At 42.9% G+C, this 16,361-nt stretch overlaps 2 protein-coding genes across 2 annotated transcripts in view; one reads left to right on the top strand and one right to left on the bottom strand.

Annotated features, from left to right (window-relative positions):
• The window catches only part of Hspbap1 (HSPB1 associated protein 1), a 55,077-nt gene extending 40,762 nt beyond the window's left edge, over positions 1 to 14,315 (bottom strand). Inside the window, exon 1 of the mRNA XM_048454167.3 lies at positions 13,902 to 14,315. Coding sequence (XP_048310124.3) covers positions 13,902 to 13,965 — 64 coding nt within the window. The 5' untranslated portion in view covers positions 13,966 to 14,315. The remainder of the gene's footprint in view (positions 1 to 13,901) is intronic.
• A 626-nt stretch (positions 14,316 to 14,941) lies between these two features.
• Slc49a4 (solute carrier family 49 member 4) overlaps positions 14,942 to 16,361 on the top strand; it is a 75,955-nt gene continuing 74,535 nt past the window's right edge. Inside the window, exon 1 of the mRNA XM_048454380.3 lies at positions 14,942 to 15,593. Coding sequence (XP_048310337.3) covers positions 15,251 to 15,593 — 343 coding nt within the window. The 5' untranslated portion in view covers positions 14,942 to 15,250. The remainder of the gene's footprint in view (positions 15,594 to 16,361) is intronic.

Genomic DNA, 16,361 nt, shown 5'->3' on the forward strand with positions numbered 1-16,361 from the left:
CCAAGAATAAGGAACAACAGCTCCTTATTTGTTTATGATTTTCTTTGACTAGAGAAAGAGGGCCCTCACACATCCTGCTGTGACAGAAGAGGTCTTAATTCACACTGACCTATCAATGCTCATATCAGGTACCCACTGCAATGCATCACATCACAGAGAGCCTGATTCCTTGTGTCTGAACATGGATGAGTCACATTTTTAAAAAAGGTTTTTGGTTTTGAGACAGGGATTCTCTGTGTAGCTTTGGAGCCTGTCCTGTCCTGGAATTCACTTTGTAGCCCAGGCCAGCCTCGAACTCACAGAGACACCTGCTTTCGTTTCTCAACTGCTGGTATTAAAGGCGTGTGCCATCACTGCCCTGCTAAAATGCTAGAGAGATGGCTCAGTGAGTAACAGTGTTTGCTGCCGTTAGCATGAGGGCCTGAGCTCTGATGCCAGCACCCATGAGAAAGCTAGGTATGGCCATGTGTACATGTGTGTGGTAGCCTAGGCCCAGACTCAGTGAGCTGTCTCACCTGTCTTAAAGGGACAAGGCAGAGAGATAAAGAGAGAGAGATGGAGCAAGACATGTTCCCCTCTGGTGTTCACACATTTGTGTATATATACACACCCACCCATGCATACACTACACACACACCACCACTAATAACAACAACAACAATGTACTCTTATTAAAGTTCTGTTAGGCTGTTATAGAGGTGAAATTTCTTTCCCACCTTAAGAATCTCTGGTTAGAAATGACATTAGATAACATGAGAAAAGTATACAGATTTATTTAGTAATTTTTGCATGTGACTAGGCGCCTGCATAGGAAAAATGAAGATCCACAGAAGAACTTAGAGCATAATGCTTACACAGAGGCTGGACAGAGAAGTGAGCTGTGGATCATGACGAGACAAAGGAGTCTGGGCTGGGACAGTCAGTGAAGAAAGGTGACCGGAAGATACAGTGACTTAACAAATCTTCTTATCCAGATTGCTCAGTGTTGACTGCCAGTTCTGGCTCTAAGAATGACTTCCTTTTTCCTTCCTTTCCCTTGGAACAGGAGACCTCTCCAATGGATTCTGACTTCTGGTTTTTAGGAAGAGAAAGGAAAGCAAGGTCCTTTCTTGTACCTACTGTTTTCCAAACATCTTTAACCTAAAACAATCAATATGCCAAAGTAGCATGTTTTCATCCCCCACAATATTAAAAGAAAACAGAGTTGGGGTGTCTATCAGAGTAGACTGCTTCCTGAGTATGAGGTAGACCCTGGGCTCAGTGCTCAACATTGGAAAAAGGAAGATCCCAGCACCAAGGAGGCAGATGCAGGAGGATCTCTATAAGTTCCAGGCCAGCCGAGACTGCATAGTGAGACCTTTTTCAAACAACAACAAAAACAACAATACAAACAATATATTTATACTCTATACATATTCACATACATTAGAACCATGCTATGGAAAATAATTGGTAAAATGAAGCCAAGGTCTCAACCATCTATTATTTCAATAAGTCTACTCATAGTATAGAAATTACTCAATGAAATAATTATAAGCTTCATATATATGCATATGTGTTATATATAGTGTACAATACACACAAATTAATACCACAGTACAGCAGCTAAAACTGTGGATACTTAATGTTACCCAAATACTTAAATAAATTATAACACAGCAACTATATGGCATATCATACATAGTAAAAATGAAAATGAGAGCTGTTTGGGAAAGTATGAGGATAGAGGTGGTTAATGAAGTGACATGCAGTTCTTAAAAGTCACATGAGAAACGTGCAAACGGTGTCTCTGAGGAAGGCAGTGGTGGTAGGCTGGAGAAATATTAACAGTATCGAAGATCATTTCAGCCGGAGACATGGAGTGGGGGACGGTGCAGCCGGAAGGCAGACTGGGACTTCTAGACGAGTGACGGGCTACAAAGAGAAGCCATATGCAACCACTTGCTTTGGTGTGAAGATGAAGAATATGAGTTTGAACATCATCATAATATTATGTATTTATGGTGTCCATCTGCTTCTCTAAGAAGGATGTGGAGCACAGAGAAGATGTTTTATTTTCATAATCAAAGGATAAAATGGAAACTCAGATGTCAAATGAACTCACCAATGACAAACTAATCAGGTCTGATTTGAAAGTGTAATGTTCTTCACACTGCACAATCCTATTTCCTAAGAAGGAAACTGTGAAACTTGACCTAAGGCTGAAAACTTGAAGGGGGGGGGGTGAGAAAGGGGGAGGAAGGGAGGAAGAAAGAGGGCGGCACAGAGGAGGGAGGAGGGAGAGTGTGTGTCAGAGTCCTGGTTTGCTTTCTATCTAATAAACACCATGTCCAAAAGCAACTTGGGGAGGAAAGGGTTTATTTTGCTTACCCAGCTCATCCTTGAGGGAAGCCAGGCCTAGACTCAAGACAGGAACCTGGAAGAGGGAACTGATGCAGAGGCCATGGGGGAGTGCTGCTTTCTGGCTTGCTTGGTTTGCTTTCTTGTGCAACCAAGGACCACCTGCCCAGGGGTAGCTTCACCCACAGTGGACTAGGCCTTCCCACACGTCAGTCATTAACCAAGAACGCCCTATGGATTTGCCTACAGGTCAGACTGGCAGAGCATCTTCTCAATTGAGGCTCCCTCTTTTCTGATGACCCTAGCTTGTGTCAGGCTGACAAAAAAAAAAAAAAAAAAGCCAGTACAGAGAGGACCTGAAAAGATACAGGTCAAGGAAATCTCAAGATCAATCCCTAGGCATCAATCATGCATATTTTGGGGAGACAGGAATGTTTGGGGAAACACGGGGAGCATGTTACATCTGCAATAGAGACTATTAGCCGTCTGCCTACCCAGCACCCTGAAGTTTTAATTTTCCTCTTCAGTACTGGGCACTGGAGGCAGGTCATCTTGGGCTTAGGTAAGCTCTCCAGCACTGAGCCACCCCCTTTCTTCCTTATCAACAGAACTCTGCATGAGGAGCAAGAGCTAAAAATTCTTTCTTAGACTCCTTTGCAGACAGGAGCGGACAAAGATTTATACACATGTGTGAGTGAATTTACACATGTACGTTCATATTTATGTATTTACTGATAGGTATGCAAGTTCCTGAGTCAGCATTTTGGCCCTATTCTCCCTCCTTTCCTGGACAACAGAAAAGCAGACTTAGCTGAGAAACAAAAGGAAACTGTAAAAATTGCCAAAAGGACGCAGAATGCTCACCTTCGTCCCACCTCACCAGTGCCAGCTTACTCCTGCACCCCAACTGCTTTCTTTTTTAATAATTTAACCTTATTTTATGTGTGTTGGTATGAAGGTGTCAGATCCCTTAGAAACGGAGTTATAGACAGTTGTGAGCTGCCAAGCGGGTGCTGGGAATTGAACCTGGGTCCTCTGGAAGAACAAGCAGTGCTCTTAACCACTGAGCCATTTCTCCAGCCCCCTCTAATGGTTTTTGTATGAAAATAAACCTTCCCAGTCAAAATTCGATTGTTATTAATGGTTCTTAACTGAGAAACACCTTGCTGTCTCAGGCAAGGACACTTTCAGGGCCAGCCTTTCTCTCCCTTTGTAATGCTTTGTGGCTTAGACCAGATAAATCACGGCTGGTCTGACTCACCCTAGTCATTTCTCAGTTCCAATGTGGTAAAACATTCAACCTTTGAACACTTCGCTCCCAGAACTTTAAAGGGCAAAGACAATCAGATGTATTGGTACTTCTGGGTTAGGAAAGGCCTCACTTACTCCCTTTCCTCTCAAGCCAGAGCCAACAGAATGCACAGCTTTGAATGAACCCTCACCAAACAGTTCTTACTCATGGGTAGCAGTATACCTGGCTCCGCTTCTACAAATACAGAGCCAGGCATTACTTACACATGAATGCTGTTTGGACAAAACAGCTTTAAAGAAATTATTTTTCTCTACATGTTAGAGTTTTTTCTTTTTAATGCCTTTATTGTTACGATCTAACAACCCAAGATACCCCGAGCCTACTTAATGGAAGAGCACCCAAACCAAAGTTTGCTGAGAAAACAGCTGGTCTAGTAATAGGCATACATGACAAACATTTGCCAAGTGAATAAGAAGTGCTATTAAACGTGTTTAAAAGAAAAAAAAAGCAATCAGATGGTTACCATAAGGGAAAAGTAGTGCATACCACAGAATTTCAGGCTCACAGTGAAATAACAGTCAGTTGGTTATGAGATAAAACTCATTTGGCTTCTGGTCGTTTAATCAACAATGAACTGGGCCATTAAATTAGCAAGTTTAGGTTTCAAGATTTCCTTTAAAGAAGGATGTAAGGCTACATCCTATTAATTAAATAGCCTAGGGATAAACCCAGTCATTACACGCCCGGAATATGTGCAAAGAGCTATAAAGATTCTGAAGCAACCTCAACAAGCTTTGAAGGATAAATGTACTTAGGTCCAGACTTGCAAGCACGGATTTCTAACAAGAAGGTTTAGAAACTGCTGGGAAGAAACATCACTGATCCAGATGTTGCATAATCGCTTATTCTCCCATCAAACATTGCGTACTCAGTAAAGCAACAACAAAGGAGAGAGAAAAAGTCAGTACATTTAATCTATTTGTTACAGTCTGGTTACTGTAATTCTTTGGGAACAGCTGACACATCATAAAAGAATGAACTGCCCTTTTCAGTGATAATAATAATAGTAACAATGATAAACCACACAAAGCATGAAATATTTTGAAATCTAATTTCTCTGAATTTCCTAGTTATCTGCTTTAGTAATTAGTATCTGACTTGGATTTGTATCTAAAATTTACAATAATATGAGACTAAAGAACATTTACCACATTTTCAGAAGAGGCTCCAAAAAGCACTGATAAGACTATAACAAAGATCCTGAAATAAAAATAATTTGTCTCTCACATCAGAAAATATAAAAGAAAAATAAATAATAAAAAATGTGCAGAGGGTGCCATAAAAGTTACAATACAAAAACCCCCAGAGTAACAACAGGATTTAAAACAACAATAAAACCCCAGCATGTGGAGATTTCTGAAATACAGACATGTATGGCAGTCTCTCCAATCTGACAACCATGACAAACATGTGTGAAATTTAAACCATCAGAGTGGTAGCTATTAGGACAAACAGCAATCACCATTTGGGCCAGATCTAAAAACCAGACAGAATCACATCTAACCAGATGACCAATTCCAGCACTGGGAGCTGAGGCGGGATGACTCTGAGCTCTCTAAAGTCTTGGGCTACGCAATGAGACCCTGGCTAAAAAGGAAGCAAACTAAACACTGGATAGTAGTAAAGAGAGACGAGGAAACTTATTCAAAGATATTCTCTCATTTTGTAGGGATTGTTTTGAAATGTCAATAAAAACTAAGAAAATTCTCAAAAGCTAACAAATAAAGTAGGCAGTGGTAGCACATGCCTTTAATCCCAGCACAGCCAGGGCCATAACACGAGAAACCCTATCTCAAAAAACAAAAAGCTAACATAATACTTGAGTAAAATGATCAGTAGTTGGCCAAGTGCGGTAGTGCACACCTTTAATCCCATACTCAAGAGGGAGAAGCAGGCAGTCTGGCCTACACAATGGAGTTCCAGGCCGGCCAGGGCTCTATTGAGAGACTGGGTCTTGAACAACAAAAACGGGAATATCAATAGGCATAAATCTTGGGAATTTCAAGGATTTAAGGTGGTCTTTTGCTACTTAAGAAAGACCACATTTTAAGGTTGAGGCGGTTATGACTTAACCATATCATTGCCCAGTGGTAGGTGAATACACGACACAGGCCCTTCAGATTCTTTTGACATTACTCACCCAGCTGACTTAGAAACTTTGCTGCCGTCTCAAAAGTTGGCTTCTAACAGGCTAGGGAGATGGTTCAGCAGGTAAAGTGCTTACCAGGCAAGTGCAAGGACCAGAGTTCAGATCCCCAGAAACCACATAAAGCATCCCAGCACAGAGCAGCAGGGATAGGGAACCCCAGAGCAGGCTGGCTGACCTGACAACAAGCTCTAACAACAAGTTCTGGGTTCAACCTGTCTCAAAGGGAGAGATAAGAGATACCTGGAGGAAGAGCCCGGAAGCATCTCCAGACCCCACCTAGGCATGTGTACTTTTGCATCCACACAAATGTGAACAAGCACATGCACACACCTGTACATCACATACACGCCCACACACGCATAAAAATTAGCTTAAAAATAAAACTTACAAATTTAAAAATAATACTGGTTTTAAACTTAAAACAAGGAAAAGTAACTCTGCATTTTAAATCAGGCTGACACACTGAAAGAATAGAATCTCAGATACCAATGCTTAGTATCTTCAAAATGTCTACAAAAATATTGTGATCTGACTCCAGATGCTTTTAAATAGATTTTCTACAACTAAAGTAAACTGGTTATTTTGCTCTGCCTTTTTTTAAAAATTAAAGATAGTCAATAGTAAGACTGCAGAGAGACATTCGCACCCAAGCTTCCAGCAGTACATCGTAACAGCTAAGAGGTGGGAGCCACCCTGACGCCTACTACTGAGTGTGTTATTTTGCCTGAAGAAAAATGAAAGACAACACTAATTGAAACAAGCCTCCACAAAGCTACTCTGCTATGTGATTCCCCTTTCAGGAGTGCTGAAAGTGGTCAAATTTACAAACCTTTTCAACAGTGCTCCATTAAGCATAACCGGAAACAGTCTCAAAACAAGGATCAGCTCCAGTGTCACGCTCAGCTCACTGGCACCGGCCACTTACCAGGGTAGGGCATGGGGATTAGAAAAGTTAGCAAAGAGCTTGAAGACTCGAGTAAAAATAATAAAACAGAAGCACAGCAGAGTATTGGGAGGGAGTTCCAGTGAATACTGAAATGCCCTGCATTTAATTTTCCATACACTTTTATATCTCAATACAGCAGGGAGAAGACAAAAGATGCTTTAACTGATACAAAGGACAATTAGAACAGTTACCTGCTTCAGTATTTTGAGCCATCAAGCCATTAATTCATGAGAAAAGCATTCTGTTGTTTGAGCAGTGAACCTACAGTAGACCAAGTGTCCTGAAGGCAGACACTCCCTAGGTCAACCCTCTTAATTCAAAAGAAGGAGCAGAAGTATGCTTGAATTCTCTGCCCTTTGGTCAGGATGGAGTAGATCTACCTGTCTGGGTCATCTTAATGTCCAAAACACAAAGCAACCACACCCTGGATCAGGGTGTGTAGCTGCACTTGTCAACAACTTTGAACAAGCTAAAACTCTCTGACCTTCAGACAAGGTGGAAATAGGCTCACGTTTTTGGGCCTCCACAGACCTTCCAGCAACCATTCCAAGCGTTACTCTCAGTGCCCCAGACCCTTCTCCACATCCTCATTTCTGTGGAGTTTTGCTGCTTTTCTGAGAAGCCTGAAACTCATGACTTCCCACCCTCATCATTTTAACATTTTATATTTTCACTCTGCTTTTTCTCTGGATGCACAGACATCTCCTTTCCTTTTGCATCCTGTCACCATCTCCCTGAAAACTGTAAGTTGCTCACATACTGTGACAACAAAGGCTTGGGTTAAATGAAACATTAAAGGTTAACATGGCCAGGTCTGAAGGGCTGACATGTCAATTAAAGGTGCCTGGAGCTGGCTCTGAGTTAGCCAAGCAGAGTGACCCTTCCTTCCCAAGCCCTTGAGGGACATATGTGTGACATCACTGTCCTTTCTTAGATTCTCACTTCTCACACAGCTAACTGTAACAGACTAAACTTTAAGTGAGGGTGTCTTCTAACAAGGAGCCCCCACCTATTTCAGTGAAGAGACCCCAGACCATCCCATAATCAAGTAGTTAACTTAGAACACCATGACCAAAAAGCAAGTTGGAGACGCAAGGGTTTATGTGAATTACACTTCCAGATCATAGTCAATCATTGAAGAAAGTCAGAACAGGAACTCAAGCAAGGTTGGAACCTGGAGGCAGGAGCTGATGCAGAGGCCATGGAGGGGTGCTGCTTACTGGCTTGCTTTCCCACGGCTTGCTCAGTCTGCTTTCTTATCATACTCACGACAACCAGCCCAGGGATGTCACTACCCACCATGGGCTGAACCCTCCCTCACTGGTCACTAATTGAGAAAATGCCTTACAGCTGGATCTCATGAAAGTATTTCCTCAACTAAGGCTCCTTCTTCTCTAATGGCCCTAGCTTGTGTCATATTGACACAAAGCCAGTCAGTACACTTGCTGTTAGCAATAAAAATGGCTATTGTTTTTAGATATCTAATTCCTGCCAGACACTATAGGCTATGTTAGCTACAAGTAGTATCTTTAATTTTCACAATAATTGTATATTCCATAAAAGAGGAAACTGACACCCTGAGGGATGAAGTACCTTGTCCTCCAATCTTTCTCCCTCTAATTCATCCCGTATCCTCCAGCAGAGTGATCTTTCTAAACTTAAATCTGATCATATTATACCCACAATTAAACCTCTTCAAAACTTATCATTATTTTTTGTCTTGTTTTGTTTTGTTTTTTAAGTCAGGCTTTCTTTGCATAACAGTCTTGGCTGTCCTGGAACTTCCTTTGTAGCCCAAGTTGGCCTTGAACTCACAGAGGTCCACTTGCCTTTGCCTCCCAAGTGCTGGGATTAAAGGCTTGTGCCACCACTGTCCTGCTCTTATCATTATTTTTTTACAATCCAGGTAACTGGGCATAAAGTAACCCTCACTATCCCTCTTTCCTCAACATTTCTCACATCAGCATCTTTTAACTAATGGACCCACGTCCTGCTTCTTCTCCTCTTACCTCTAGACTCGGCACAACACTTGTTTTAATTATAAATTTAAAATTATTAGCATGCATGTGGGCATGCCTATGCCACAGCTCACGTGTGGAGGTCAGGGGACAACTCTGTGGTACCAAGTCTCTCTTTCCACCTTTACATGGGCTCTGGAGGTCAAACGTGGGCTGTCAGGTATGCATGGCAAGCACCTTACCCATGTAGCCATCTCACTGGCTCTGTTCTATTTTAATTTTTTCATTGTGACAGAGTTTATGCATGGTCTGGCCTCAAACATGGCAAAGGATGATCAATTATTGATCGAAAACATGCTGAAAGCTGCAGAATTTCATTTAAAAACATGACAATAGCAAAGCTTAAAAAAAAGGCTTTTCCATCATGTGGCAACAAAACAAGGAAATTATAAGGAAATGTCCTACCTGTTCTTTATACAACCAAACACCACTACCTGCAGAAAGTAACCCAAAGGGTACTCAAAGAAATGAAATCTGGTAGATGGATGTATTCCATTTAGTATGATTTGGAAAACTAAAATATGTACACCACATCATTGATACCTAGTCAGGTTTTCAATGGGCAACTGCTTTGAGTTCAGAAAAGGCTGATTTCATAGTCACACATTTGCTAGAAGTTATGGCCATCATGGGTATACCTGTACAAATAAAAACAGACAATGCTCCAGCATATGTCTCTAAGAAAAACAAAAGAGTTTTTTGCTTATAATAATATAAAGCATATTATAGATATACCACACAATCCTACAAGAAAGGCAGCTGTAGAAAGATCAAATCAAACTATAAAGAATATGTTAAACAAACAGAAAGTGATGGAAAATACCCCCAGAAATAGATTGCATAAAGCTTTATTAACTTTGAATTTTCTAAATGCTAATGAGAAAGGAACACAGCTGTAGAGAGACATTGGATAATAGAAAAAACTACAGAATTAAATCAGCCAATATACTTTAAAGATGTGCGGACCTCAGAATAGAAACCAGGACATGTGTTACGTTGGGAAAAGGATTTTTCTTTTGTTTCCACAGGAGAAGAAAAGCTATGGATACCATCAAAATTGATAAAGATTCGATGATTTGAACAAGAGACACCTCTTAATTAGAAAAGGTGATAGCTCACCAAACAGAATGGCCGTTTAATCTAAACTAACCTATAAAACTAACAAATGTGGCCTTGGGAGGTGGTGGCACACACTTTTAATCTCAGCACTTGGGAGGCAGTTAGGCAGATCTCTGAGTTCAAGGCCAGCCTGGTCCACAGAGGGAGATCCAGGACAGGCTAGAAAGCTACACAGAGAAACCATGTCTTGATAATAAATAGATAAAAAAAATAACTGAAGAGAAAACAAATATAACATACTTTATGAGGCTAGAGAGATGACTCAGTGGTTAAGAGCACTGGTTGCTCTTCTAGGAGACATGGATTCAATCCCCAGCATGCAAATGGCAGCTTACAGCTACAGTTCCAGGGGATTTGATACCTTCACACCAATGCACATGAAATAAATTCAAATAAATTATATATTAAAAAATTAAGAAAAGGTTTTAATTTGATCAGATATAATTTGCCAAAAGAGAAACTCCCCAAAATTAGGGCTGGGGAATGGTTTTGTTTCTGTCTTTTCAGGAGAATAAAGGTATCCAGCTAAGGAATCTGAAGACCACTGAACAAAAGAGACATCTGAAGATAAAGAAATCATCCAGAAAAAAATGTCTTAAGAGTAAATTGGCCTATTGGTATGTCATATTTCCAACAGGAAAAAATTTCATAAATCCTCCCAAATGTTTGTTTCTGCTGTTCTCTACAGACATATAATGCAAATAGTATTTTTGTAGACCCAGTCTAGTTTAAGACTAAAGCTGGCTTTGGAGTTGGAAGTGTGGCTCTCTTCTTCTCTAAACTCAAGCATGCATTAAAGTGAAATCCAAAATCTCCATCTCATGTCAGAAGAGTCACCTGATATGGGACAGAAGAAAAACAAAAAATTAAGGGCTATTTTATTGCTATTAATCTCATAATCCTTTGGTCTTATATTATCTCTTTAACAGGTTTTCTTAGTGTATAAATTTTATAAGATTAATACATACACATATATATGTATATGTATTATAACTTTTTGTCATGATATCAATGGTCATATAGATAATTAATTCTAGAAAAAGGTTTCATCTATCTTCCTGTACATGATTTCAGGTTTGAACCATGAGCATGCCTAACAGTGACCTTTTAAGTTTCCAAAAGGAGGATGAGGTCCCACAAATTTTCCTCCAGTACTGTAACACCACAAAGCTGAAAAACACCACCTAAAGATTGTCTTTGGACTACAAACTGCTCAGAATAATTTCAAGGTTGCTATGCTCAGAACAATTTCAAAGTTGCTAATTGAGATTTTAAAATGTTCTAATAACATAGGCTCTTTTTTAATGCAATGAGACATGTCTGCTCCTGGCAGCACCTATCTGTTTCAGAGAAGATAATGGGTATCAAAGAAACGTTCCACACAGAGTTCACCTTCTTTGTGGCAAAAGTAAGGCACTAGGCAAGAAGGTGCTCTTCCTCGACTGCTGACACACAAAATGACTGCCAAACATTGTCAAGACGAGGAGGGAGAGTCCTTCAGAATATCCTGCTTCACAAAAAAGTCTGTTGGATATCTGAGGCCTCATGTTTTTGCCTCCTCCTCCCCTCCAAGGGCAAGTTTCTGCATGGAAGTTGTAATGCACCAGTTAGATTTCCAGGTTTCTGAACAGTGGAGCCTAGCTCTGGCTAGAAGAGAGAAAGACTTTATCAAAAGGACACTGACTAGTTCATAAAGGTGATGGAAAAGCTGAAGGACGAGGTTTGGAGATGGATAAGGATAAAAGGGTCGATTATTGAATCTACTCTGAATATAAAAAAGGGAGGATAAAGATGTAAGATAAAAAAAGTTAGATTATTGAATCTACTTAAAAAAACAACTACTAGTTTTAAATGTTTTACATTGGATTAGACGTTTGTATATTGTATACAAATTTTGATACAAATTTGAGATTAATTTTGTTAGAATGTACTGTATATATGTCGATTGTATATAGTTTTACTATGTCAGAATTAAAAACTTTCCTTTTTACTTAGACAAAAAGGGAGGAATGTTGTGGTATATTTTTATACCCTGTGAAGATGTATTGCTATATTTGATGTAATAAAGAATTGAATTGCCAATAGCTAGAATTTCCAGAGGAAGAGGAAGGGGAATCTAGGCTCAAAGATTACTCCAATGAAATGCTAGGGAAACACTGAAGAGGTCAGACATATGATACAGAGTAGAGATAACCAAGCCATGTGGGAAAAAGTCGAGTAATAAAAGCCGATTAACTTAAGTTAGAAGAGTTAGTGGGACAAGAATTTCATAATTAATATGTCTCTGTGTCATTTGTGGGGTGGCAGTTCCAACGAGAAAGTTTGCTATAGCAGAGTGAACAGGCAACCTACCGAAAAGGTGAAAATATTTTCTGGCTATACTTTAGACCAGAAGTTAGTATCTAGACTAGAGACAACCTGCAAAAGTACACACACACACACACACACACACACACACACACTACCATCACCACCACCACCATCAGCACAAAAATTGGCCAATGAATTGAAAAACAGACAATTCTCAAAAAGAAAACAAAATGGCCCATTAATATTGTATAAGGCATTCAATAACCTTAGCCATCAGAGGAATGCAAACTATAATCACTCTGAGATTCCATCTCACCCCAGTCAGAATGGCTAGTTTCAAGAAAACCAAGGACAACAAACATTGCTGAGACAGTGGGGAAAAGGAACCCTCATTCACTGCTGGTAAGGGTGTCCACTGGGACAGTCACTTGAAAATCTGCATGGAGGCTTCTCAAAATACCAACACAGAACTACCAGATGATCCTTCTGGACCACTCCTGGTCACAAAGGACTCTAACCTACTACAGGGTTGGTTGTACATCATGTTCAATGCTGCTCTATTCACAACAGCAAAGAACTGGAATCAGGCTAGATGCCCATGTACTGGTGTGTGTGTGTGTGTGTGTGTGTGTGTGTGTGTGTGTGTGTGTACATGATTCTATTCAGACATAAAAACAATTGTGAAAATGGATGAGACTTGATACTAGATGCCGATCTTAACGTCTAATAATAAGTGTAAATAGAAGCCAGAGAACTAGAAGGGGTACATAACGGTGGTGGGGGGATCCAGGGAGGGAAGTGTGGAGGCCAGTAGAACAGGTACAATGTGAGAAGACAGGGGGATACAGGGAATGCATGGAGGCAAACTACGATGGAGAAGAAGCCGGGAGATGGGTCAAATAAGTATGATGGAAGGGGGAATCAACTAAAGTCAAGTATGTACAAAAATGCCATAAGAAAGCCTGTTACATTTTGTGGCTAATTTAAAAATTTAATTTAATCAAAGAACGAAAAACCAGAAGAGATGATGCTTAGAGACATCAAGAGACCTCTAATCAAAGATTTTATTTTATTAATTTTTTGTAGGTTTGGAGTTAGATTTTATTCTAGGTTCCAAGTACAATACAAATTATTAAAGAATTTTCGGTAAGGAAGTGTCACTTTTGCTGATGAATGGTGTCCAGAAAGGAGAAGCATAAAATAGGATACAGTAAAGATATCAGGAAGATAAACTAGTGGTTATGTTAAATGCATAAACAAACAATGCATAAACAAACAAACAAAAGACTGATTTGGGGCAGTAGAGATGGGCTGGCAAGTAACAACACCGGTGCACAAGTCCGGCGAACCCCACAGATCCCTATATAAGAAGTTATGGTTGCACACACATCTGTAATTCCAACATTTTATCCTGGAGATGAGGAGGCAGAGACAGGAGAATCACCTCAAAGCGTCCCCAGACACCAACCTAGCCTCGAGTACTCAGATCAACTTCTTATTCCCACAAGTTGTCCTGTGACCTCCACAGCGATCCTTGCCCCCGCATCCCTCCCCAAAGAAACACCAAGCCCATATACGATCAGACAACCGAATGGCAGAAGAAGTCACATTCACTAAACAAGTCATTTTCTTCTCGGCCTAACGAACAGCGGGGAGGACTTGGAATGGGCTTGCCGAGGCTCTCGGGAGTCCCTGACCCGCACCTACCTTCCTCCGCCACAGCTACAGCAGCCTCGGTGCCGGGCGCGCGCCCCTCGCAGTCTGTTGCCATGGATACCGCGCCAAGGATGGAGCTAGCACCGGGTCAGACGTGTCTGCTGTCGGGATCAGCTCCACACAGGAAGGATTCTCCGCCTCCGCCGGAACCGGCGCTCCAGGGGTCACGTGACGACGCTGGGCGTGGCCACGCCAGTTTGTTTTGCTCTTCGGAGATTGAAAGCCGCCGAGCACGTGGCCTGGGCCGTGGTGCCTCCTCCTGCCCTTAGTTTTGTTTCCCCTTCGATACTCTCTCCCTAGGCGGATCCTCCTTTTCTGCCCTGGTTTTCCTTCACTCACTGGAACTCGCGATCGAGGGGAACAAGGAGCAGGTTTGCCTGCTCCTCTCCGTTGGCCACCCCAGCTGGTTTTCGTGACTGCCTGGAAATATGAACCTAAGGCAGTGTCTCTTGAAGGCGTTCCCTGTGACTCATTTCCCGAGCCAGATTTGCCAAATCGTTTGACTGTAGTTTTCAAGGACATGGACGGCTGTCAAGTGTTGTGGATTTGTGTAGCAGAACCAACAAATGTGTATTTGATCAAAGGACGCACAAACACCCCTCCCTCCAGCTTCTGCTGTTTATTGAGTCTGGTTAACACCATAACGCGAGGTAGATCTAGATAACTGTCTCCCAACCTTAGCATAATCCGTATTGTTTACCCTTTTGCGTGGCAAAGAAAATGGGTAGAAACACTCAGGTATGAATGAAAATTGGCTATTTATAATCTCGTTGGATACTTAAGGACACACACACACACACACACACACACACATACACACACACACGACAAAACCCAATGGTCTGCATGACACAATACCGAGACCTTTCTATACCTTAATAGCCTGCCCTCTATCATTTCTGCAGAAAGAACCCCAATAAGAACAAAAGTAAGCCTAATATAGAAGCAAATATTGGGATAAGTGACCCGAGGTCAGCGAGTTGTTTATTAGGCACGTGATGTAAACTTGGGCACTTCCTCCAGCAACCCGCGAGTGACTGGCTCAGCCTCCCCAGCTCCAGCCTCGCGGTCGGCCGCTCCCCTCCACTCTTTCCTTTCTTAGGGTCGCTTCAGGCGACCCCCCTCTTCTCCCCCAGGTCGTTCCTGCGCTCCCAGCGAGCAGGGTGGACCCTGCCTCGCCTCCTCCCCTCGGGCTCGGGCGGCGCAGGCGCAGCAGACGCGGCCGAGAGGCCGAGGACCAGAGCGGCTCGGGCTCCGGCTCCACCCGCGCAGTCAGCGCCCGGCTGGCTGGTCTGTGGCCACCGGGACGCGTCGGGGCAGGGTCGGCGGGCGGTGTAGCCATGGGCTCCGGCTGGAGCAGCGAGGAGGAGGAGAGGCAGCCGCTGCTGGGGCCGGGGCTCGGGCCTGCACCGGGGGCTGCGCGCAGGGGCCGGGAGGCGGCGGCCGTCCTGCCAGCGGCTGGCCCGGGCCCCGGGCGGGTGTACGGGCGCCGCTGGCTGGTGCTGCTGCTCTTCTCGCTGCTGGCGTTCGCACAGGGCCTGGTCTGGAACACCTGGGGCCCCATCCAGAACTCGGCGCGCCAGGCCTATGGCTTCTCCAGCTGGGACATCGCGCTGCTGGTACTGTGGGGGCCCATTGGCTTCCTACCCTGCTTTGCTTTCATGTGGCTGCTGGACAAGAGAGGTAAGGGGTGCGGGACGCCTGCGGGCGTGTCCCCTCTCCGGGAACCGGCGCCTGCCAAGATCCCGGCCTGCCTGTGCCTCCCGGCTTGGTCTAGAGGTTGTGTGAGGTGACCCAGTGTCGTTGGCATCGCATCCCTAACTCGGGAACCCTCTGTCCCCAAAGCGACAAATAGGGAGGATGCTTTCCAAGTATTGATGGTTTTTGTTACGCCCTTTAGACAATCACCAGATGTTGAAGTATTTGCATAATGTGGCCCTCAGAGCGACTCAGTGCACTTGCTGTGAATGTTTTTGACACCTGACAGAAGTGACTCATGCTTTGATTTCAAAGGGGTTCGGGGTGCTGAGAGTGAACGATCAGAAAAGAGACTGGTGATGCCCAGGTGTAAGGAAGCAATGAGCTGGCGTGGTGACTCCAGCTCCGGAAGCATTGTTGGGAAACTCAGGTCTGACGCTTGGATTTCTGGAAGGGAGCTCCCCAGGTTAAAATGAGCGCGTTTGCCCAGGTGACTTTTCGGTTGCAATTTATTACTCTCAGATAAAGGTCACAGATGCAGGAAGGCTCCCTTTCAGCTCGGAACTCCAGGCGTCTCACTTTGCCTGTAGTGTGATTTTGTGAGGTGGGGAGAAGGGCAGTGAGGGAAGAATCAAGATGTTGAATTATCCCTCCTGAGTATAAGTAAACCCCCAGGAGGCTGTTGTGCAAGATTGAGACTTCTTAGGTATGTAGTCGGGTAATGGTCAGAAACTGCTTTTGTAGGTTTCTGTT

The sequence above is a fragment of the Myodes glareolus genome, chromosome 2 (genome assembly GCF_982192425.1).
Source record: "Myodes glareolus chromosome 2, mMyoGla1.1, whole genome shotgun sequence".
NCBI lineage: Eukaryota > Metazoa > Chordata > Mammalia > Rodentia > Cricetidae > Myodes > Myodes glareolus.